This window comes from Anastrepha obliqua, chromosome 1 (genome assembly GCF_027943255.1).
Source record: "Anastrepha obliqua isolate idAnaObli1 chromosome 1, idAnaObli1_1.0, whole genome shotgun sequence".
NCBI classification, from domain to species: Eukaryota; Metazoa; Arthropoda; class Insecta; order Diptera; family Tephritidae; genus Anastrepha; species Anastrepha obliqua.
This window is the reverse complement of record NC_072892.1, coordinates 97,729,571-97,755,536: the sequence shown is the minus strand read 5'-3', so window position 1 is coordinate 97,755,536 and position 25,966 is coordinate 97,729,571. Positions and strand designations below refer to the sequence as shown.

At 35.0% G+C, this 25,966-nt stretch overlaps 3 protein-coding genes across 3 annotated transcripts; 1 reads left to right on the top strand and 2 right to left on the bottom strand.

Moving 5' to 3' along the window:
• Positions 1-1,303: 1,303 nt before the first annotated feature.
• LOC129253078 (metallothionein-1-like) lies at positions 1,304-1,921 on the bottom strand. Its single transcript, XM_054891322.1, has 2 exons — positions 1,788-1,921; positions 1,304-1,627 (listed from the first exon to the last, which is right to left on the bottom strand). Exons 1-2 carry the CDS (start codon positions 1,807-1,809, stop codon positions 1,533-1,535), a joined length of 117 nt encoding a protein of 38 aa, XP_054747297.1. The 5' UTR covers positions 1,810-1,921; the 3' UTR covers positions 1,304-1,532.
• A 4,503-nt stretch (positions 1,922-6,424) lies between these two features.
• LOC129253077 (metallothionein-1-like) lies at positions 6,425-7,209 on the bottom strand. The gene is made up of 3 exons (XM_054891321.1): positions 6,987-7,209; positions 6,801-6,878; positions 6,425-6,701 (listed from the first exon to the last, which is right to left on the bottom strand). The coding sequence occupies exons 1-3, from the start codon at positions 7,006-7,008 to the stop codon at positions 6,631-6,633; spliced, it is 171 nt and encodes a 56-aa protein (XP_054747296.1). The 5' UTR covers positions 7,009-7,209; the 3' UTR covers positions 6,425-6,630.
• A 12,389-nt stretch (positions 7,210-19,598) lies between these two features.
• On the top strand, positions 19,599-20,488 carry LOC129253076 (metallothionein-1-like). Its single transcript, XM_054891320.1, has 3 exons — positions 19,599-19,945; positions 20,100-20,177; positions 20,294-20,488. The coding sequence occupies exons 1-3, from the start codon at positions 19,924-19,926 to the stop codon at positions 20,362-20,364; spliced, it is 171 nt and encodes a 56-aa protein (XP_054747295.1). The 5' UTR covers positions 19,599-19,923; the 3' UTR covers positions 20,365-20,488.
• Positions 20,489-25,966: the final 5,478 nt, after the last annotated feature.

Here is a 25,966-nt window from a genome sequence, read left to right as displayed (position 1 = left end):
CATCCTACAATCTGAAACAGACAAAAACCCTTATAAGTCTTTCGAAACACGAACTAAGGCATATAATATCTCTTATCACCGGCCACTGCCTTTTGGGCACTCACGCACGTCGGCTCGGGGTTCCTCAAAACGACCTGTGCAGATACTGCGAGGACGAAGATGAGGAAGTATCGAGCAGACATTTGCTGTGCAGTTGTCCCGGTCTAGCCAGAAGTCGACTCGCTCTTCTTGGCTCTCCAACAATTGACAATCTTTCAGTACCCTCGAACCTGAAAATCGAATCTCTCATCAAATTCTCGAAACGAATTAATATCTTTGACCAAAATCTATAATAAAAATCTCGGTTAGGTGGGGAAATCATATAACATAATGAGCTCTAGGGCAACACAACGGACCCAACTTGCGGTCTATGTGGAATCCGATGCGGGGTCACCCTTAAACCAACCAACCAACCTAGTAAAATTATTTTTAGCAAAACAACGCTAAAATTAGTAAAATGAGACGTGCTAAGTGATAAAAAAAAATTGTTGGTGAAACGAAATGCTAACAAATTTTGATTACTTATCCGCTAAGATCTTCAGATCTTTTTGGCTTAGCATTTAAAATCTTGCGGCAATATTTTTCAATACTTGATTGAGTGACTTCCCCTTATCAAGTTTGGGAAACACATCACTTTGCGTAACTGCGATAATTTGCTAAAATGCTAATGATAAGTTGTTGGTGTAATAGGGTTATGACGTTAGCGACGCTCTGTTGAATGCCGGATGATTGCGAGAAGACAATTATTTTGACCTGCTGGCGCGGAGGGACAGCCGGCCGCTTCACACCCTGGCAGATAACACAAATACGGATAACTGGAGGGGGCGAGCAGCAAAAAAAGAATATTCGTTTATTATAGGACGCTTTGTTTTAAATGTCAACTGAAGCAAAAAGTAACCAAAGAATGTAAAGTAGAAAACATAATGAGGCAGCATCAGATTTGCACATCGTGGAAAATAAAGTTATATATTTCATTTGTTATTGTTTTTGGAGTTATCTATTTTTTTATTTCATTTTGTTACTATCAAAGCATACAAAATCACTTCAAATGTAAACAAAGCTAGTGTAAAGCTAGTCTCACCATGTTTTTTCTCAAACCCAATTACAAATACAAGGCACTCATAATGGGTAATTTATGTATTGCAGTTCGCAGTTTGCTCATGATGCACCTACGGGAATATATAATACAAGTATAAGTGATATATGTATATGCTTATACACATATAAATATATTACACGAAAATGAAAACAGTAAAACACGGTATTTGTCTCTAAAATGTGCCTGTATTGCCACATAATACGCATTACACATATGCTAATAATTCAAATATCTAATATTCCTATGATTTAAATACATTAGTGTGCTCTAATTTTTAACGCTTAAAAATTTGTAGTAAATTGATATGGATTCGATAATTCATGGTTATTTGTAGCCTTTGTGTTTGCTACATACTACGCGTAGTGCTAATGGGATTCAATGTCGCTCTGTCATTTCATTTACCGCAGCAACCTTTGCCACTGCCACATTGGCAGGTTCCTCCGTTACCGCAACCACAATTTCCTTGGCCTTGAGTGCCACATTTGCAACCTAAAAAGAAAACAATATATACAATAATTTTGTGAAAAGAATGAAATTCGATTTCGGTTTTTATTTTATTGGGCTAGAAAAAGCTTCTGATTTAGGTAATACACATATTTAAATTCCTCTGAATTGTACACATTTTTTATTCTTTAAATACAAAACTTACCAGTTCCACAGGGGCACGGCATTTTCACTGAATTTGTTTTACTTTAGTTTTTTTTCAGTTAAAGAAACGTAGCGATAAGAGAACGTGTTATACTTTGTCTAATGCAAACGTTCACTGTTCATCAAAGCCGATTGTGTTGTGCTTTTATATAGGCTCTTATTTCTTACCTTCTCAAAACTTACTCTTCTGGTTTGTTCGGGATAGTTCTCATTTCCACTTCCACGTCTTTTCGTTTTCTTGATGCGTATGTGTGCATGCATTCAGTAGTGCAGTGTGCAAAGTAAAAATTGCTTACGAGCATGTATGGCGATCGGCTCAGTGTGGCTTATAGGTTTGTGACGTCGTCGTTAATTGAAATATGTTCTTTAAATTGAGTAATTACTTGATGGTGGTTGAGTCAGCGTTTCTTAAATATGTATGTACATAAATGAATATATACATATGTATAAATGCAGTCGTGTTTAAAATTAACTATTTGTGAAATCTACAAGGAGTTTATAATTAATATTGTTTATCTAATAAAGCAATAATGTTCTCAAACTACGTGAAAGCTCTAGAATTTTTCTCGCTTGCTAACCAATGCGGAGATATTAACTGTTTAGAAATTTCATAGTAAAAAAATATGAAAAAGATTTTATATTTTTGGCACACAGCACAAGTTAATAACTTATTCGTTGAAAGGAAAAACTTCACAGGCGTCAGCCAAGTACCTAACTATTTATTATAAGTAAAATTTCTTTCGACTTTGGAGTTCAGCTGGAAATCATTTTGGTGAAAGACTATCACACTATATATATTACTTAAAGAGAAAATATAATCATGCTACTTAATCGAAATTTTTTTTCTCAGTTTTCAAATAGTTGTCAGGTTCAACTGATAATGGAAAACCGACGAGACTTTTCTACGAAGCACCGCCTGAAAAAAAAATCCTCCTATTAAGCTATTTAGAGGGGCTGCCGTAGCTGTTGTTGTTGTTTTAACAGTAATGATAGCCCTGTCAGTGTAGGGCATATTACCGGTCGTCTTCGTCTAGCTCATCTAGGGGTAGGTCCAGGAAACATGCTGGTTCGACAGGTTGGGTCCAGAGAGAGAGGGGTGTTAGATGAGTCGGTTTTAGGGGGCATGTGAAGAGGTGGTTAGTGTCGTGCGGGGTACCTTCACTTGCTGGAGGCTGCCTGTATCAGGCTGCCGTAGTCGAATACGTTGGTGCATGACTACCACTCGGAAGAGGTTCGAATCTCCGGGCATGAAACAATGAGAAATCTACGAGTGTATTTCTGCCATTAAAAATCTCTTCATAAAACATCATCCGACGTTTGGAGTTGACTTAAGGGGACAAATATCTGTAAAAGACCATATTTTCCCTGATTTTCATTAAAATTATTTAAAATGAAGAAGTCAATATATTTTTTCAAAATTGGCATATAGTTAATTTATACATTAAAATAAAATAAACTTTTTTTTTATTTTAATCAATGAAAATGACGGATGCACACTTAATTCTTCCAGGAAGGTCGCAGCGGGGCTTCTCAATCGAAAAAAACTAATTTTTTTTTGTTTATTAATGTCATAATTTCTATATGAATTAAGCAAAAATGGGGGGAAAAAATTAGCGGAATAAAATGCTTAAAAAAAAAAAAATAAATTTTAGGGCAAATTTTCCTACTATTTTTGCTTCGAAAACATTATTTTTTCGAAAAATTTTCGAATTGTAAATTCACATAGAAAGTAATATCATAAAAAAGATGTGTGCAAAATTTCAGGCAGATCGGTCAATAACTTTTCGAGTTATCGTGTACGCCAATTCGAAAAATATAGTTTTCAGAAAAACGCGTCTAAAGTCGGCAACGTAACTATACCTCTCCCAGCGCTCGAACGTAAAGAAAAGATTCGTCACGGTTGACGATAAGAAATATTTAAATTTTTAAAAATTTTTTGACATGTTCTTAAAGGAGAATATTAACATTTTATGAAAAAAATAATTTTTTTTTTCGTAATTTTACGGGTATCTGTCATCTTAAACTGTAGGTTTCTCCATTTATGGAGCAACTGCCAATTACTTATAAATATGTAGTAGAAGAATAAGAAAGAAGTATATACATATATTACTAAAAGAGAAACAGAAACAGCAGTTAAAGTGGGTAGGTTGAAATATTACACTGTACAACAAACAAGGCATTTTAGACACTGGTTTTTGTGACAATGCATCAATAATTTGCTAAACAAAAATACGCTCATGGTTTTCTCCATTTACATATGTCCTTAAGTAAAAGTTTTGGAATCACTGCTTAAAAATGTCTCTCTTCAATTGAGCATAGATTTCGTAGATCATTTTGTCAAGTGGTGCCACACTATTACTACGGTATGACTACGGTATACGTGCGTTGAGAGATATCCGATTTTTAAGAGTCTCTTTATAAGTATGCTAAAATGTATGTATAACTGCATACGTATGTATAACTGCATACATGCATATCTAAATGTGCAAGTAAGATAAACTATGCACTTTTGTTGGTTGAGATTTAATTGAAAGAACTTTTTTTCAATTTAGCCCATTTACATTTCGCCTTAGAGGTCAATGGAATTTATTTTCTTCGTTTCTTCTTAACTATTTATACAGATAAATTCACAGAGTTGACGTTGTGCTCGTAAGATTATTTTCTCGATGCATAAGCTAATTGTTTGAATGCATTTGTTGTTGCTGCCTTCGTTTAAGATGACAATTACTTCTCCTTGGTAGTACATTTGCTTGAGGAGCCAGCCGCATGTACCTACATACATACATATGCACATCGTCCACTCTGAGAATGGGTTGAAGTCAAGAAATTTAATGTATAGTACAGTACATACGAGTACAGCTGTGACCACTAAAATAGAAGTTCATCACAAATTATGAATTTGTTAATTATTAAAAGACTTCCGAACATTTGCTTTATGTGGAAGGAAATTCTAAACATACTATGAAATAGAATTTAGAAAAACTAACGCTATGTTTGAGATACACTAGAATTGTACAGCCTATAAAACTACATACCTAGAAGTTTTATAAAGATTTTGAATAAAAAGTTGAAAATTTGTTGTTGGTAAATTTTTATTTTTAATTTTTTGTGAATTTCTTACAATGTTTGTAACTTTGTTTTATGCGATTTTTGTTATACAAAGAAAAAAATTAGGGGAAAAATTTAGAATGAAAAATGTTACGAATGTTGGAAAAAGATAAGCATAAGTGTATGTAGACTCGTCTATGGAAATCTTGGAATAACCTCTACATTCAGATTTACAGCTACACTCGACTCGTACAAAGCTTAGTTAGTTGAACATTCAATATTTTAGATCTGCCAACCTACGTTCGTTATTTCTTTAAGCTTCCTTGAAGAAAATAATTCTAGTTGGAAAAACATAAATCGTTCCATTTTGGCAAAAGCATAGCGTTCTAACTGCCAAAAATTCGGCAATTGACTTCTAAATTGGTACCATGAAAATTTTATTTGGATATTGCTAGATTTTTCCATTTGAGACATTTTTGAATAAAATCACTTAAACGTTTTGCAAATTAGGTTTTATTTTATAAATTTAAAATCTTTTCAACCTTTTTATATATTTAAGAAAAAAAATTCTTTTACTTTACAAAAGTCAATATAATTCGAAAATCCTTCGAGAAAAATTCTTATGAACGAATCAAAATAGTAGTTAAATGATAAAAAATGCAGGCGAAAGAGAAAACTGCACTTTTGGCACGTTCGCTCAGCTAGAGCATGCTCACCATAAACTTCCACCAAGGTACGATGACTTTCGGCTGCTTTTTTCTTCATATTAAAGAATTCCCCGCAAAAACACATTATTTGGCACGAAATTCGACATTTTCAAGTGTGGTAAAAATATTGTTGTTTACGCTTCAAATAAAAAACTTATACTGACGTTTGTGCCTTACGACAGTAGCTCTCCAATGAATGTTTGGAAATGTGGATCGATGGAATAATAATCAAGTTACGCCATCTGTTGTAAAACCGCACGAACTTATCCATAGACCCCTTACGTATTTATCTATATTGTTGAAAATCCTTTTTGTTTTATTACTGCTGCATGGCGCCTTGCATTGACATTGTTAAACCTCTCCAACGTTCTACAGGGATGTATTCCCATGCTGCCTTGACTTTTTCAAATAACTGATCCAAATTTGTGATATTCTGCGTACTGAATGCAGATTATGCGTCGTTTCACAGATGTTCTATCAGAAATAAGTCGGCACTCGAAATATCCAATCTAAAACAGTGATCGAATTGTCTTCGAAAAACTTTTTTGCAACATGAGAAGTGTGTTCGGATCATTGTGGTGTTGAAATTTCCAAATAACCGGTAAATTCTCTTCCGTATAAGTTAGAATTACATTTTGAAGGATCTGAGCGTACTTGATCGCATACGTATTACCTTCAATGGCTTTCAAATGGCATATTATTATGAAAACATTGGAATTTAACGAAAAAACTAACAGATAGCTCTCTCATAGAGTTTCATATCATATATTCTATGCTAAACATTAACAACAAATCGTTATCAACTCTTATTTGCTCCGACGACATCACGAATGAGTGATTTAAAATAACTGTGCTCTTGTCGAATGAGAGGAATGCTAAAGACTTAATTTCTTTTTGTTTTTTATTTGTAGCGAAATGTGATGGCGTGCACAAGTGTTTGTACTTTTCTAATATAAATACTTGTACTATATGTATTTTCACATGATTTATGTATAATGAGCATCATACAATTAAATTATATAAATAAATTAAATTTTGCTTAAACTTAATAAAGTACTGTTATTTGCACAAATACTATTTGATGCATTTTTATTGGCCACATTTACAGCTGGAACCGCAACCGCAACTGCCACTTTGTGTTTGTGAGCCGCATTTACAACCTAAAAGCAATAAAAATTATGTAAAAATAAATATTTAATTAAATTAATGATATTTGAGAGAATTTCTTATGCTTTAATGAATTTCAATAGGTCACCTACCACTTCCACAGGGACAGCATTTGCACGCCGAACCGCAACCGCAATTGCCAGTCTTAGGTTCCGATCCGCATTTGCAACCTAAGGTACAAACAATAAAATAATTAAGTACAAAAAGTCATTAAGCTTTAAAAATGGGAGACATTTTGCTAATGTAAAATTTTCTTTCCAATTTTAATGTTAACTTACCGCTTCCACATGGGCAAGGCATTTTGTTGTTTTAATAAGTTTATTTATTTTCTTACACTTGAAAAAATTCGCTAGAAATCGTTTTTCGATCACTCAAGTTTAGCTTTGTAAACGCCAAATGTTGTTACACTGATCTCTTCGTTGGTGCTCCTCTCGGTTTTATACACATCAAAACACTTGAATCGGGTTTCGTTAGTTGAAATTGTGTGGTGCAGTGTGCAAAAGCTAGCCCGAAGTCGGTAGCTGAAGTGCGGTGTGCAATATGTGTACTTACAGTTTGGTCATAAACATACGAATGTATGTATGTAAGTATGCGAGCATGGTTGATGGTATGCTTGTGGGTTATTCGTGTGGGTCATTAACTTGGCCGTGTGTTGCGCGTAAGTAGGAGAGTACAGATATAAGTGAAAAGTCGAACGCAAAACTCAGTAGGAATTTTTTGTGAGATATGTATTCTGATAATATATAATATATATATGTATGTGATATGTATATGCAAAAGTGGGAGAATTGCTTAAAAATTATTTTGTTTCAGGTGCTTTACGATATTAAACAATTTTGCTCTCAAAAAACCCGAGCCTGTAGTACATTTGTTAGAAACTTGCCTTAGTAGAGACGATTTTATAAAATATGGAAATAAAAGTAAAATTGCATAAAATATGAATGAATCAAAAATATTTAAGGTATATAGGCATATATAACTAAAACATATACTTATATATGTACATATATATATTATTGTTATATATATATATTAATTATTTATGTTTCGAAAACTTAGAAAATAATTACATCACAAGCATATTTAGTTCTTCAGCTTCAGAAAAATATTTAGTGTAGTTTTTGTATGTACATACAGCTGTTGACAGCTAATTAGAAACGACACTCATTTCAAAATAAATTTTCCATTTTCCTTTTAAAAACGTATTTTCATAACTTTTTGCCGATTTTAGTTAAACATATGATAAACTTAAAAACTAGTGGAAAACAATTTAATCCCAATTCTTTATTAAATATAATATATATATATTTTTTTAAAGCATGTGAAATGCACGATTTGGATAGGGCAACTAATTAGAAACAGTAATGTATTATCAGATCAACATAAAGATTATGTTAGTATTTGGTTCCATAACCCTTTTGCTTCAACACTGCCTCACATCGATTGCGCATTGATGGAATGAGATTCTGACAGCGCGCCACAGGTATTGCTTGCCATGCCGTTTTTACTTTGGCAAAAAGGACATCCATATTTGGGATATTTTTGGCACTCACGGCTTTTTTAACGTCACCTCAGAGATGCTCTATTGGGTTTAAGTCCGGACTGGATGATGGCCATTCCAAAACATTGATGGAATTTTCGTCGAAAAACTGTTTCCTCAACTTTGCCGTGTGCTTTGGATCATTATCCTGTTGAAACTTCCATATAACAGGCAAATTTTCCTCAACACACGGCAACATTACATTTTTTAGTATATCGACGTATTTCTCCTTATTTAAAATTCCATCAATCCTATGGATTGGGCCAACACCATTCCACCAGAAACATCCCCACACCATGATTGATCCTCCACAATGCTTCACTACCCGTGAAACGTAGCGAGGATTGAATTCTTGTTTGATTGGCCGTCGAACATACCTTCTACCATCTGGGCCTATGCGATTTATCTTGGTTTCATCGCTCCAAACGATATATTTCCATTGATTTGGAGTCCATGACCAATGAGATCTCGCAAAGACTACTCGCCGTCTCCTTTGTATCTTGGTTATAAGGGGCTTCTTGCGTGCTGCTCTGCCATGCAGTCCAGATTCGACCAGACGCCGAGCAATTGTCCTCTTGGATATTTCAAAATTATATTAATCCTGAATTTCCCGTTGGATGTCAGTGGAAGTCTTTTTTGGGTCTCTTTTGGAGATGTTTGCTATCTTGCGGTCAATTTCTGCTGAAGTTTTCCGTGGGCTTTTCTTACGTGGAACATTGTCAACAGTCTTAAAAAGTTGGATATGCTTTAAAGCGTTAAAAACCGTTTTTTTGAGCATTTGACTTGCTTAGAAATTTCACTGTACGACTTTCCAGCTTTACGAAGGTCAAATGTGGAGCTGCGCAGGGCAGGTGTACAGCTGCTGCTTTTTCCCATTACACATCTTGAGGACGAATATTTTAGTTGCTTTTAAACAACCAATTTAAAATATATATAATACATATATTACCAAAAAGTTGATTATATGGTATTACTATTAAAATAACACAACTTGCCGAATATGCTTCCATTGAACAACTGTTTCTAATTACTCGTCTCAGTTTACATATTTACCTTGAACTAAGTAACCCATGCACTGCGTTGGATAATATTAACGGTACTTCAATTACACAACTACAAAACTAGGCGCATTGGGTAGTAAATATAATAACAAAAGCAATGCAAATGATTTTAAGAGAAAAAATAAGGGTAAATTTAAACAGTTTAATATTATGCTCATCAAGCGTTTATCAAAAGAGAGCGTTTCTAATTAGCTGACAGCAGCTGTATATACAACTAGCAAACCCGGCCCCCTTCGCTGGGCACACTAAAATAGAATAGATATGGTTTAGAACAGAAAATATATGGTTTTCATATTATTTATTTCTCTATTCTTTATTCAAGCGCTTTGGCATTAACAATATTTTTTGTTTTTCTATTTGTTTTTGAGTAAATATAAAATATAAATTGAAAATCAGGAAAAAAGAAGATTGTTTTTAAATTTCAAATCAACGCATATGAATAACTAAGAAACAATCGTCTTTTTTCCTGATCATCCATGAATTTTTCGTTTCAATTTATATGTTTTATTAAGCATTGGAGCTTTTTTAACCATTATCCATTTATATTTTTCAAAAAAAAAAAAACCAAAAAAATTGTTTTTTCCACGAACACATAATTTCATTCGGATTTCACATTAAATTCTTAAATTTCGTAAGAAATTATTCACTGTTCCAAAATCCACTCCAAAAAAATTCACAAACAATTTTTACATGTTGCACTTACGTTTTTTCCTTATGGCATCCAAATCAGAAAGAAATATTGACACATTGTAACTCACACTGTCAATTTGACAGTTCAGTTCCGCCCCAAGCGTTAAAAGAGGAAGCGGCATTATGGCTGGCTCAAAAGAACGCTGTACCCGTTGCCACTGCTCCGAATTACAACCAAACTTTACGAAACCCATTTTCAATACTTACTTAACAATGTGCATAAGTTTGGTTTAATTCGGTGCAAAGACACGGCGGATCCACGTTTTGGCATATATTTCGAGACCCTAGTCATCAATAGGTATGAAAATTACCCCGTATTAAAGCACTTATCAACAGCTTTCATTTGATATCCATATTGTACAAACACATTCTAGGGTCCACGTTTTGACCTATATCTCGAGACCCCAGTCACGTAGCGGCATGAAAAATACTCTGTACTAAGGCATTCACCAACAGCTTCAATTTGATATCCATATTGTACAAACACATTCTAGGCTCCACGTTTTGGTCTCTATCTCGAGACCCTAGTCACGGAGCGGCATGAACTAAAGCATTCACCAACAGCTTCCATTTGATACCCATATTGTACATACACGTCCGAAGGTTACCCGGGTCCACGTTTTGACCTATATCTCGAGACCCTATCTACCAATACGTACTCAAACTATATGGAAATCATCTTCAATACCTACTTAACAATGTGTGTAAGTTTGGTTTAATTCGGTTCAAAGACACGGCGGGTCCACGTTTTGGCATATATTTCGAGACCCTAGTCATCAATAGGTATGAAAATTACCCCGTATTAAAGCACTTATCAACAGCTTTCATTTGATATCCATATTGTACAAACACATTCTAGGGTCCACGTTTTGGTCTCTATCTCGAGACCCTAGTCACGGAGCGGATGGAAATACTCTGAACTAAAGCATTCACCAACAGCTTCCATTTTATACCCATATTGTACATACACATCCGAAGGTTACCGGGGTCCACGTTTTGACCTATATCTCGAGACCCTATCTACCAATAGGTATCCAAACTATACGGAAACCATCTTCAATACCTCCTTAACAATGTGTGTAAGTTTGGTTTAATTCGGTGCAAAGACACGGCGGGTCCACGTTTTGGCATATATTTCGAGACCCTAGTCATCAATAGGTATGAAAATTACCCCGTATTAAAGCACTTATCAACAGCTTTCATTTGATACCCATATTGTACATACACAACCAAAGGTTACCCGGGTCCACGTTTTGACCTATATCTCGAGACCCCCGTCACGGAGCGGCATGAAAAATACTCTGTACTAAAGCATTCACCAACAGCTTCAATTTGATACCCATATTGTACATACACATCCGAAGGTTACCCGGGTCCACGTTTTGACCTATATGTCGAGACCCTATCTACCAATAGGTATCCAAACTATACGGAAACCATCTTCAATACCTCCTTAACAATGTGTGTAAGTTTGGTTTAATTCGGTGCAAAGACACGGCGGGTCCACGTTTTGGCATATATTTCGAGACCCTAGTCATCAATAGGTATGAAAATTACCCCGTATTAAAGCACTTATCAACAGCTTTCATTTGATAGCCATATTGTACATACACAACCAAAGGTTACCCGGGTCCACGTTTTGACCTATATCCCGAGACCCCAGTCACGGAGCGGCATGAAAAATACTCTGTACTAAAGCATTCACCAACAGCTTCAATTTGATACCCATATTGTACATACACATCCGAAGATTACCCGGGTCCACGTTTTGACCTATATCTCGAGCCCTATCCACCAATAGGTATCCAAACTATACGGAAACTATCTTCAATACCTTCTTAGCAAAGTTTGGTTTAATTCGGTGCAGACACGGCCGGTTAGCGAACACACACAAAAAGTTGACTTTATTTTATATATAAGATTTTTTTCAGTTTGTGTCCGAAAAATCCAAATATCTTACGGAACCCTATTTTTTTCCAAAATAAAATGTAATCCATGTTACTCGTAGATAATGTAGTTTTCGAATGGTGAAAGAATTTTTAAAATCGGTCCAGTAGTTTTTGAGCCTATTCGTTACAAACAAACAAACAAACAAACAAACAAACAAAGTTTTCCTCTTTATAATATTAGTATAGATAAATAACCTCAAAATTTTTTAACAACTTAGATAACTACTCAAAGGTGAAATAGTTATCATATGAAACACTGCAGATTGCTAGACTGTACTGGAGAAATCTACAGTTATGTGGTATTTTTCATTCAACGTTGAGAGAATGTTTTCTTAGATTCTGGCTTTGGTCACACTATAAGTCCATAAAGAAACGATGTTGTACGGGGAATGCTGCCGGTGAAATAATCCCTGTGCTTTGTTTTCTTTAATACTCACTGTTTAGAAAATAGGGTACATACATATACATATGTATATATAATTGGCGCGTACACCCTTTTTTGGGTGTTTGGCCGAGCTTCTCCTCCTATTTGTGGTGTGCGTCTTGATGTTGTTCCTCAAATGGAGGGACCTACAGTTTCAAGCCGACTCCGAACGGCAGATATTTTTATGAGGAGCTTTTTCATGGCAGAAATACACTCGGAGATTTGCCATTGCCTGCCGAGGGGCGACCGCTATTAGAAAAATGTTTTTCTTAATTTTTGCGTTTCATCGAGATTCGAACCTACGTTCTCTCTGTGAATTCCGAATGGTAGTCGCGCACCAACCCATTCGGCCACGGCGGCCGCCGAAAGTGGGGTACACTCTCTATAAAAATCAGATGGATGAAAATTTGTTAGCAGTCTCTTCGTTGTACATTGTACATATGATATGTACTTTTTGAGTTCAGTTTCACTGTTATTGGAGTTCTGAAATAATATTGCCAGATTGAACACCATGGTAAATGCTGAGCATACATTTTTTACAGAGGTTCTGGAACTGCAAAGGGGAGTTTTCTAGGTCATGTGGAACAATGGTTGACCCAAAAATGAGGTATGACAACAATTTCTATGGTATTTCGTTAGATGTCGTAATGAATTAATAATGAATGAATTCTGTTCAACAGATTTGAAATATAATTACATATGTCTGTGTTTGAGTATTAAATTAATTTTAATTTTATTGTTGGAAATTTAGTATCTACCAGAATAGATTACTTTTGTTACTAATTGTTAAACAAAAGGCTCTATTCTTCGTTGAAGTTTTCCCTACTGGGTACTTACTAAATATACACTATCATTTAGCTTATCAATTGCATTTATAGTTGTTATGGGGATAGTTACAAGAAAAATGTAACGATAAGTAACACTAAAACCCCATAAATGCATCCATACATTCACTCAAACATGTATAAACAATGAAGAGGATACTGTTAAGGTCAAGCCGTGTGAAAAGCTCTTAGCAAACGAATTGCACACCGCACCAAAGAATTTTCTTCGTGCCTATCCACGTACGCATGTGTTTGCACACAACACCAACAAAGTACATGTCTTTGGACTCTAAATCGAAATTGCGTTATAATTAATGTTACAATTCCTTTTGCTATAAAATCCGTTACTTGCGTTAACCACAACAACAGTCAACGTTTGAGGTTACAGAGTTCGAGTTTATTGTTAAACCTTAAAACACGTAGTTAAAGTGAAAAATTAAACAGATATTCTACATAAAATTATTTTAAACATAAAAAACAAAATGCCTTGCCCATATGGAAGTGGTAAGTAATGAAAAAATATTCAATATATACAATTTTTCCCATAAATGGTTTGCCAGGACTCTTTCCCGAGAGATTTGGTAAATATTTATTGTTGTTTTGGATAGAAAATAAATAATTCATTATTTTCACTTTAAATTACTGCTTTTAGGTTGCAAATGTGGCACTCAGCCAAAGACCGGTAATTGTGGCTGCGGCTCGTCATGCAAATGCTGTCCTTGCGGAAGCGGTGAGTTTCTATTGACAAAACTTAATAAAACTTAATCATACGTATTACTTCAGCAGCTTGAAATCAAAATGTGTTCTTTTAATTAATTATCGTTTTATTTATTTATTTTGATGGTTTCAGATTGCAAATGTGGTTCACAAACTCAAAGTGGCAGCTGCGGTTGCGGCAGTGGTTGCCAGTGTGGCAAATAGCGCATTTGTTTTGATTTGTCCGATAGACTTCTGTAATATTATACCCCACAAATAAGTGTATACATATGTATGAATATACCATATACAGCTTTTTGAATAAAATTTTTTAATATATCACTGAAAATATGTTTATTTGTAAGCGTTGTTATAGGAACGATAGGACAAGTAATTTCACGCACCAACCCATTCGGCTACGGCGGCCGAACGATGAATAGAACAACTCCAGAACTAACAATCATAGCCATCTGGCCCCACTTTACGATTGCGAGTATTATAAGAAAAGGACTCACAAATCACTTTTCTACAAAAATATAGTAGTTTTAATAGGTAAACCTTCGGGTGGCTTGCAATATTGCACATAAGTTTACGATTTATGAAGATATCCAAACGTCGGTGGTATTCAGATAATCAACTTTAGCTTAATTTCTTGATGTTCGATAACAAAATGAATGCATGAATTTCTTAATACATTCAGTCTTAGTTATCTTATAAATAAGAAGAAATTTGTGGGTATCTACAGCTACGCTAGCTGAAATAGCAACGCAATTCTTGAAATAATGGATGATTTACATATTTAATTTTTTCGAAAATTCGCATATTAAGTAAATAAAATCAAAACTAAAATAGTTATTTGAAGGCTTCATTGTTTTTTATTTAATATTTAACTGGAAGTAATTAAACTTTTGAAGTTGGACAAAAACCCTTAGGTTCGGAATTGAATCACCTTTTAGAAAGCGCCCTGCAGAAATGAAAGTCGACCACAAGGGCTAAACGATGACGTGACTCTGTCGATTAATGGGGGATTCACCGTGCCTACGCCATCGGTAACCCAATTCGGACATTCGGAATTCAGATAACAGCCCCAAGTCATCAATACAAATAAAGATCGTAAGCGAAAATTCTGTAAATTCTTTTCTCGTCTTGTAGCTTGGAGAGGTGTTAAGGCTCGAGAGGATCGAGTTTCAATACCGGAGGATGTTCGAGTGAGATGAGTCATTAGCGATTGAAGAGCCAAAGGAGAGGGTCGTGTTGTAAGGAGAGTTCAAAATAATAATATAAAAACCTTAGTTGAATACACGGAAGCTGACTTTTATTTATAAGGAAAATCAGATCGGCTGGATTCACATCAGCAGGTACAAGAGGCTTTTTATTCATTATTGAACAGAAGGACAGCATAAATATATGGATTTTCTATGTCGTCGTAAGCTCATACAGCTCATCGCCTGCGATATTCGCCGTTGCCAACGTGCAAGGGTCCAAAAATCTTACGCAGAATCTTTCTCTGAAACATTCCAAGCGTCGCTTCATCGGATGTTGCCATCGTCCACGCTTCTGCGCCATACGTTAGGACGGGCATGATGTGAGTCTTGTAGAGTGTTAGTTTTGTTCGTCGAGAGAGGGGGGTTATATTAGACATTTAATAATTTTAGTTGGCAAACTAATATTAAACGTTTAACTAATTTTGTATTAATAAAATTTATCACTACAAACATGTGCTAATTTACTGAGATGGTTCAAGATACTTGCTTTCAGCCTTGTAATCAAGTTGGCACTACTTTTTTCGTAGACGGTCTTTTTGACAGCTGTCACTTGATTTATGCTCAGTTTGGTTTTCCATTTCATAATGAATAGACTTACACCTGAACAACGTTTGCAAATCGTGCAAATTTATTACGAAAATAATGGTTCGGTTCGCGCGACGCATCGAAGAAAATTTTGTTCAGCGATGAAGCTCACTTTTGGTTGAATGGGTATGTCAATAAGCAAAATTGTCGCATTTGGAGTGAACATAATCCACAAGCCATTGCTGAGACGCCGTTACATCCTCAAAAAGTCACTGTTTGGTGTGCTCTATGGGCAGAGGGAATCATTGGTCCATATTTCTTTAAAAATGAAGCCGGCCATAATGTTACAGTCAATGGAGAGCGCTATAGAGCCATGATTAATGACTTTTTCGTGCCTGAATTGGACGATGTTGATGTGGACGACCAGGACGACGGTTCCAACAAGACGGCGCAACATGCCATACAGCCAACGCAACAATCGATTTATTGAAGGAAACTTTTGGTGAGCGCATTATCTCGCGCCGTGGACCTGTGGCGTGGCCTCCAAGATCGTGCGATATAACCCCGCTGGACTATTTCTTGTGGGGCTATGTGAAGTCGCTTGTCTACGCAGAGAAGCCCGAGACGATTGACGTCTTGGAAGAGAATATTCGGCGCGTTATTGCTGACATACCCCAATTGCTGCAAAAAGTGGTCGAAAATTTGGCTTCTCGGCTGGGATTTATTCGAGCCGGCCGCGGCGGCCACTTGCCCGAAATCATTTTTAAAACATAATGGCAAACCCTTATCTTTATAATAAAGCTAAATTCTTGGCCATAACATTACAGTATATACGTTTTATTTCATCTTGAAAACCTAACCTCTAAAACAACCACTCTTTATTTACTATGCTGGTAATTCATTTAATAAAATAATTAACAGAGATATAGAGTTTCATTAACAATAGTTATAAAGCTGTGATTAGCATTTAAAATTTCAGAACATTAATCATAAAATAATCGGGATCGATTTATCAAAAAAGTTAATTTGATTTAATTCTTCTGTCAAAAAAATTAAGTAAATGTTAAAATAAAATTTTATTAAAATATTAAAATAAATTTTTTTTAAAAGAAAACCATCATTTTTGTTGTTGTTTTGTTCTAATGTCGATTGAATCTATATTGGTCAGTTTTTCTTTCATTTTTTATTACATTACCAATTGCTACTTTGCGTACTTTTTTACTACCTTTAGGCAAGAAGGGAAAACTTTTTTCCCTCTTTCTCAATCCTTCGTAAAATCCACCCAATATAAGGAAGTGTCAAAATTCCTTTGTCATTACTTACCTGACCATCTATAATTGAATTACGGCTTTTTCTATAACATGAAAAAATTGGAGCATGTATTTTGCTATTTTATAATCTTCTTTTGAATTTATATATGCACCAGTGGCGGATCCACGGGGGGGGGAGGGGGGTTTCGGGTCCGGACCCCCCCATTGGAATCATGCTCTAAAATTTTATGTTTCAATTCTGTATGAGTCAAGTTAAAAAAAACAATATTTTTTTATATGCATTAGCAGTTTATTAGATTTTTCTTCCAGTTTTAATTTATTTTATAATAAAAACAATTATAATACGACGGACGCAATTCAAAATTTTGAATAATTACACAGGCCTGCGTAATTTCATTTTTGTCCAATTTCTAAAACGGCTACGAGTGTCTCTTGAAGTTTTTTTTGTGCTGAAAACGAATTTGATCTTGCAAATGCTCCAGCACGTCAGGACTTTTGGCAATTTGTGGTTAAATAGTCAAGAAATGCCGATTTTGGACATCTTTATGAATTTTTTTTGAGTAAGGTAAATTTTTTTTTTTATTTTCCGCAACGGAATCGCAAAGTAATACTCTGTAGCTTTAAAATCCATTTTTTAAAAGACTTCTAGGATGAATGAAAAAAAAGTTATACTATTTTGAATTTAAGACTTTTAGACATGCAAATTCATTTTCTTAACGCCCTCTTTAATGGCGCAACAGTTGCTTAAAAAACTATGTATGCTCGACATTGGTGTCGCTGATTACGAATCTGATGTTAGTTTTTTAAAATTAAAAATGACTGATGAACACATGTTGTTAGAGAAAAGCGCAATTAAATATATAATATTATATATAAACACGACCGTTTCGTTTGAAGAACTTTATTGGAGTGAATTGAGTCACAGTAAGCATTAATACAAGAAGAAGAAGTAAAGAAGTTACAAACAGGGTTGATATTTTTTTCGTACTTAAACTATACATGGTTGAATTGCAAGTTGGCTCCAACACATGTTATAATATATTGTATCTTAAATAGGCGTAATTATTTATGAAGGTTTCCCACGATGTATAAAAACCGCCAATTATTCTTGTAATTTTGAATCAAAGTCCTTTACTATTTTTAGAATTTTTTTTACAAGATATCTAGAGCTATTAGTTTTTTCATCGGCTAGTCACGACATGCAGCGCGAATAATGCCATATTTTATTCACGAAATTGATTTTTAATAAAAACACCCTTCTAAAATACCCCGGTTTAAAGACACGGCGGGTCCACGTTTTGGCATATATTTCGTGACCCTAGTCATCAATAGGTATGAAAATTACCCCGTATTAAAGCACTTATCAACAGCTTCCATTTGATACCCATATTGTACATACCGAAGGTTACCCGGGTCCACGTTTTGACCTATATCTCGAGCCCTATTTCCAAAATAAAATATAATCCATGTTACTCGTGGATAATGTAGCTTTCGAATGGTGAAAGAATTTTTAAAATCGGTCCAATAGTTTTTGAGCCTATTCATTACAAACAAACAAACAAACAAACAAACAAAGTTTTCCTCTTTATAATAGTTATTAGTATAGATAAACATAAACTAAAAATTAAGATATGAAAATTCATAAAAATAAAACTGTACAAAAAAAGATAAATGAATAAAAAATAATTAAGGTTATATGCCTATATACATATATATAAAGTATGTGTACACATATATAATATATAAATATAACCTCAAAATTACAAATAACTTAGATAATAATTCAAAAGTGAAATAGGTTCATATGAGCCATTGTAGATTGAAAAGTCCACAGGCTATAAATATTGTTGACTGACTCAAGTCACTTTACAAAGAGAACTCAAATATAATTTTTCACGATATTTGGGCCAATAGCGTTTTCCGCTAGTGCCTTTTAATTTGAATATTACTATTTATAGTTAAATACAATAATAGTTTGGGCAAAAATAAGTGCATTATTTTCTCCGAAGATGGTATCTGGTAAAGTATCGATCAAGCAATTTAAAGTTTATGCTCGTTGTCAAGGTGATATTTCACACTAAAAAATTCGTGTGCTGCTTTCTGTTTGTTCCATACAGTTGTGAGTTACAGGATGTTAACAATGGAAGTGAACAAAGTACATTTTACAGTTTTCCTTTGATAAAGGCGAAAATGTAAGCCAGGCCGCTAAAATTGTGAATGGTGTTTACGGTGTCTATACTCTAACAGGTAATTACTTGCAATTTTGGTTTCGTCGATTCCGTTCAGATATTTTCGATGTTAAGGAAAATGTCGTTAAAATCTCAGAATTAAACGAAGTTGACTGGTATGTTAGTAGTCTACGATCGCCCAGGAGCTAAACATCTACCATAAAATAATTTTAAACTATTTGCGCAAAATAAAAATAATTGATAAAATAATGGATTTCTTTTATTGGATTACTGTTATTGAATTTTGTTAACTAAAACACTCTAGGTTAATGCTCTCCCTACTGGGTACTTGCTAAAATTGCACCATCATTTAGACTTATTGGTCTATTTACAAGAAATAGGTAACGTAAGCAACACTAAAAAACACCATAAATGCATCCATACATCCACTCATACATGCATAAACAATGAAGAGGGTACTGTTAAGGTCAAGCCGTGTGAAAAGCCCTTAGCAAACGAATTGCACACCGCACCAAGGAATTTTCTTCGTGTCTATCCACGTACGCATTTGTTTGCACACAGCACCAACAAAGTACATGTCTTTGGACTCTAAATCGAAATTACGTTATAATTAATGTTAAAATTCCTTTTGCTATAAATTCCGTTACTTGCGTTAACCACAACAGCAGTCAACGTTTGAAGTTACAGAGTTCGAGTTTAGTGTTAAACCTTAAAAAACACAGTTAAAAGAAAAAATTAAACAGATTTTCCACATAAAATTATCTTAAACATAAACAACAAAATGCCTTGCCCATGTGGAAGCGGTAAGTAATGCAAAAATATTCAATATACTCGTATACAATTTTTCCCATAAATGGTTTGCCAGGACTCTTTCCCGAGAGCTTTGGTAAATATTTATTGTTGTTTTGGATAAAAAATAAATAGTTCATTGTTTTTGTTTTAAATTCATGCTTTTAGGTTGCAAATGTGGCAGTCAGCCAAAGACCGGTAATTGTGGCTGCGGCTCGTCATGCAAATGCTGTCCTTGCGGAAGCGGTGAGTTTCTATTGACAAAACTTAATAAAACTTAATCATACGTATTACTTCAGCAGCTTGAAATCAAAATGTGTTCTTTTAATTAATTATCGTTTCATTTATGTTCACGGTTTCAGATTGCAAATGTGGTTCACAGACTCAAAGTGGCAGCTGCGGTTGCGGCAGTGGTTGCCAGTGTGGCAAATAACGTATTTGTTTTGATTTGTCCGATAGACTTCTGTAATATTATACCCCACAAATAAGTGTATACATATGTATGAATATACCATATACAGCTTTTTAAATAAAATTCTTTAATATACCACTGAAAATATGTTTATTTGTAAGCGTTGTTATAGGAACGATAGGACCAGCAAATTTTACGCACCAACCCATTCGGCTACGGCGGACGAACGCTGAATAGAAAAACTGACAGAACTAACTGTCGTTGCTATCTGGTCCCACTTTACGATTCCGAGTATTAAAGAAAAGGACTCACAAATCACTTTTCTACAAAAATATAGTAGTTTTAGTAGATAAACCTTCGGGTCGCTTGCAATATTGCACATAAGTTTACGATTTATGCAGATATCCTTACGTCGGTGGTATTCAGATAATCAAATTTAGCTTACATACTTTCTCGATGTTCGATAACAAAATGAATCCATGAATTTCTTAATACATACAGTCTTGGTTATTTTATACCATAAATTAGAAGAAATTTGTGAGTATCCAAAGCTACGCTGGCTGAAACAGCAACTACAGGAATTTTTGAAATTATAGATGATTTCAATATTTAATTATACAACAATAATTCAAAATATTTGGAAAATTTCAATATTAAGTAAATAAAATCAAAACTAAAATAGTTATTTAAAGGCTTCATTGCTTTTTATTTAATATTTGATTAAAAGTAAGTAAACTTTTGAAGTTGGGTTCAGAGTTGAATGGATTTTTAGAAAGAAATGAAAATCGACCAAAGTGCCAAATGATGACATGACACAGTTGACTAATGGGAGATTCACCGTGCCTACGCCATCGGCAACCTAATTCGGACATTCGGAATTCAAACAAGAGCACCAAGCCATCAATCCAATTAAAGACCGTAAGCGAAAATTCTGTAATTGAAACAATATTGGACACAAATAGCAATGATTTCAAGAAATGTGAAGATGAAAGAGTCTACTAAGTATCCTCTCTCAAATTCGAATCACATCTTTGTTTTGTATTATAAATATGTTCTTTGTGACTATTCATTGAAAAACTAATATTGTTAAAATCTGATATTAAGTATTATTACTGAACGAATGCATTTTAAGTTGTACTGCGAAATTTTTTTCTCGCCTTTGTTCCTTGGAGAGGAGTTAAGGCTCGAGAGTATCGAGTTTCAATACCGGAGGATGTTCGAGTGAGATGAGTCATTAGCGATTGAAGAGCCAAAGGAGAGGGTCGTGTAGTAAGGAGAGTTCAAAATAATAATATAAAAACCTTAGTTGAATACACGGAAGCTGACTTTTATTTATAAGGAAAATCAGATCGGCTGGATTCACATCAGCTGGTACAAGAGGCTTTTTATTCATTATTGAACAGAAGGACAGCATAAGTATATGGATTTCCCATTTTCATGTTTCATATTTAAATTGAACATACAAAATTGGCGCCGCCGCAGACGAATGGGTTGGTGCGTGACTACCATTCGGAATTCACAGAGAGAACGTAGGTTCGAATCTCGGCGAAACACCAAAATTAAGAAAAACATTTTTCTAAAAGCGGTCGCCCCTCGGCAGGCAATGGCAAGCCTCCGAGTGTATTTCTGCCATGAAAAAGCTCCTCATAAAAATATCTGCCGTTCGGAGTCGGCTTCAAATTGTAGGCCCCTCCATTTGTGGAACAACATCAAGACGCACACCACAAATAGGAGGAGGAGATCGGCCAAATACAAAATAGTTATTTTAAATTTTCGCTTTACATTATTCTTGCTTACCTAATTTCCAAAAACCTATGTAGGTGTACATTAGGATGGCCAATAAAAATAATTTTTTAATTTAATATTTACCCCGTTGCCGACGCTTTGAAAATTCCCACCGGGAAAAATGCACTGTTCCGTAAATTTAGTAAAAAATATTAACAGGTTGACAGTATTTAATCCGCTGCCTTATTTAAACTGAGACCCCCTAAATTAAAAAAAAAAATGTATCTTCTTGTTAAGAGAAATAAAAAGAAGAAATTTAGTATCATAATATCGATCCAAAAACGTGTTAATTTCCAAAGCATTTTTATTAAATAAAGAAATAAAAAAATGGAGTCTCATTTTTTGACCATAGAAAAACTTTACGAAGAGCATCGAGCAAAAAACAAAACTGTTTTTTTGACCATCTTAATACTTTCTCTAACTATTAGTTCGTACCCTACGATTTCTCCTCATATACCCCCGTTGCAAAATTATAAGCACACCACTATTTTTTTGTAAAAATATAATTCATACTACAACAAAAATCATTTAACGCAAAGTTTAAAATTCTGCAAAAAACTGTTTCAAAACATTCAGCTTTTTAACCAGAAGTTTTAGAACTTTTCGAAGTATGCAATAGTCCATTCAATTTTCAATTCAATTTTAAAATAACAAAGTACAAGTTTTAAGTGACCACAAAACTCCATTGATTTTTGACAAGTTTTTTTACCGTACTATGCTTTTTCTCGTGATTCATTTCTCGCTTCCTCTTGAGAAATCGGCTCCCTTATTTGAAAACATGTTGCTTCTTTACAAGTATACGTACATGTTTTATAAAAAAACTTTAAATTGTAGTAAAATTTTAACTTTTGGTGCAAATTATTTTGTCGGCAACACCGTTTCCTATTTGTCGCTTTGCCTTATTATTATTCGTTGAAAATCGTAAACATTCAAACTGTAAACATTTGAGTAAGTAGTATAATATTATAAAATCAAATTAATTTTCAAATTAATAACGATTTTAAATATTTAGGTCGACCGTGGTTGTGCTTCTGAAATAGTCGGATAGACAAGCAGTTATCAAGGTCACCTAATAGAGATAGCGAAACACCTTGATATGCCGTTGGAAAACAATATCACCTCCAACATAAAGAATCCCCCATGGACACTACCGACGAACAGCATTCTACTACAGTTAACACAATATAAAAAAGAAATAACTCCGGTGTCCGTATTTCTGCAAAACTTTCCACGCATACGCAACAATTACCATAATTGGTCCACACTATATGTATACTGACGGCTCGAAAAATGAAGATGTACTCGCCTTCAGCATTGTTAAGGAAAATGCAACACTATCTTCCGCCTTATTACCATATTATGCATCCGTTTTCACAGCCGAAGCAACTGCCATCTTTAGCGCCTGTAAAATAGCAGAAAAAAACGGAGGAAAATGGCTTATCTGCAGTGACTCACTATCAACTTTGACTTCAATAAAAAATATAAACAACAACGATATATTGATATCTCAAATCAGAGATACGCTAATATCAAACCCTGAAAAAATAAAGTTGTTTTGAATCCCTAGCCATATTGGAATATGTGGAAACACCTTAGCAGACGCAGCAGCAAAACTTGCCACTAAGTCGCCGTTACACACAATACACAGTTTTAACAAGGTCGACCTAAAAAACGCAACTAACAAAGCAAATCGACAACAAATGTTACAACGATGGCAAAACATAAACCATTATTATAAATGCATTAATCCAAGCTTCAACCCTCCAATCTTCCCAGCAACAACCACAAGGCGAAACACGATTATTTATACCCGTTTTCGGCTTGGACATACACGCCTGACCCACAGTAACCTCTTTCAAAACAACAACCCACAAAACCACATTTGTCAATTCTGCAACGAAGACACACTTTCTATCCAACACATCGTTACAAATTGTGACGCATTACATTCAATAAGACAATCAATATCAAGCCACACAATAGAAGAACTTCTGTCCGAAGTTAACGCAGAAAACATTAAAAGTTTTATACACTTTATTTACAAAATTAATTTGTATTTTGAAATCTAAATTATACACGAATATTATTATATAAATACTTATGTTACGTTAAGCTGATGGCCTAGTCGCTAATGCTTTTTAATTCATTGTGATTGTAATTCATTACTTTTCCAATTTTCAAAAAAAAAAAAAAAATCAAATTAATAACGATTTTAAATATTTAGGTCGACCGTGGTCGTGCTTCTGAAATAGTCGGATAGACAAGCAGTTATCAAGGTCACCTTGGATATATGGGGAAACTTCAAGATAACGTGTGAGGTCATATACAGACTGAACGAGCCCAATATTACAATTATGTAGGTGCCATGAAAGAACGAAAAAAATACAGAAATATTTAAAAGAACTACTTTGGTGGAGAAATTCATTGGTCCGCAGCCGGAAGTAGGGTGTAGCTCAGTCACGCACAAGGCGTTGATCAATCAACTTAGGCAACATAAGCATTATGACTACTGTCATAGTTTCAAAACCTTCGGCAGTCTAAAATGTTCCTAGACGTTTGGTCTATCTTCAAATTTCTTTTTATTATTGACGAACTGTTTTAACAGTTGCTCTCTAGATCCGTGAAGCTGAAGTGGAATTTAAACTAGGAGGCATTTGGGGCTATTGTTAATATAATCACACGATCCATTCCTTTGAACAATTATGCTTCGGTAAGACAATCTTCATGAAGGTGGTCCTATCGAGTTCAGCCCTAAGAGCCTTATTCGCTATACTAATGCGATGGTCCACCTGCTTGAGCTTCAGAGACTTTAGGAATCGTGGACCAATATGGACTGTTTGGGACATTGCTGCGATACAATAAAAAAAATAAAAATAAAAATGTAGCATTCAAATGCAACGGGTGTATCCTAGCATCAGAGTGCCAGGTGGTACTCCCTAATAGATATATTTCAGAGCAACAGTGTATCATTTAGTATAAAAGGGTATTTTATACTTTAGCAGCAATCACAATATATAAGGTTGGCCAAAAAGTCTTGCGGTATTTCCGCAAGCTTGTCTTTGCAAGCGCGTAGTTCTAGTTGTATTCGTCGCATCGGTTCACGCTAGAGCTTTTTGGAAAGCTCTTTTCACGTGCTAACACGTGTTTGATTAATTGTTGTTTGCTTTTAGTCGCTCGTGAGTTATAGCGTCGCAAACATGGAGCAAAATAAAGAGAAAATACGGCATATTTTACAGTACTACTACGATAAAGGCAAAAATGCATCTCATGCTGCCAATAAAATTTGTGCAGTTTATGGACCCGATACAGTTTCCATTTCCACCGCACAACGATGGTTTCAACGTTTTCGTTCTGGTGCAGAGGTGATCGAAGATGCGCCACGGTCTGGAAGGCCTGTCGTGAAAAATTGCGATAAAATCGCTGAATTGATCGAAAGAGACCGGCATAGTAGCAGCCGTAGCATCGGCCAAGAGCTGGGCATGAGTCATCAAACCGTTATAAACCATTTGAAGAAGCTTGGATTCAAAAAGAAGCTCGATGTACGTGCCACACGACTTGACGCAAAAAAACATTTTTGCCCGTATGGATGTATGCGAATCGCTTCCGAATCGCAACAAAATCGACCCGTTTTTGAAGCGGATGGTGACTAGCGATGAAAAGTGGGTCACTTACGACAACGTGAAGCGCAAACGGTCGTGGTCGAAAAGCGGTGAAGCTGCCCAGACGGTGGCCAAGCCTGGATTGACGGCCAGGAAGGTTCTTCTGTGTGTTTGGTGGGATTGGCAGGGAATCATGCACTATGAGCTGCTCCCCTATGGCCAAACGCTCAATTTGGACC

Coding starts and splice junctions, on each gene's coding strand:
- LOC129253078 (XM_054891322.1), bottom strand. CDS start 1,809: ATGCCGTGCCCCTGTGGAACTG. Junction 1,628..1,787: donor GCCGTGCCCCTGTGGAACTG/GTAAGTTTTGTA, acceptor TTTTCTTTTTAG/GTTGCAAATGTGGCACTCAA.
- LOC129253077 (XM_054891321.1), bottom strand. CDS start 7,008: ATGCCTTGCCCATGTGGAAGCG. Junction 6,879..6,986: donor GCCTTGCCCATGTGGAAGCG/GTAAGTTAACAT, acceptor TTTGTACCTTAG/GTTGCAAATGCGGATCGGAA. Junction 6,702..6,800: donor ATGCTGTCCCTGTGGAAGTG/GTAGGTGACCTA, acceptor TATTGCTTTTAG/GTTGTAAATGCGGCTCACAA.
- LOC129253076 (XM_054891320.1), top strand. CDS start 19,924: ATGCCTTGCCCATGTGGAAGCG. Junction 19,946..20,099: donor GCCTTGCCCATGTGGAAGCG/GTAAGTAATGCA, acceptor TCATGCTTTTAG/GTTGCAAATGTGGCAGTCAG. Junction 20,178..20,293: donor ATGCTGTCCTTGCGGAAGCG/GTGAGTTTCTAT, acceptor TCACGGTTTCAG/ATTGCAAATGTGGTTCACAG.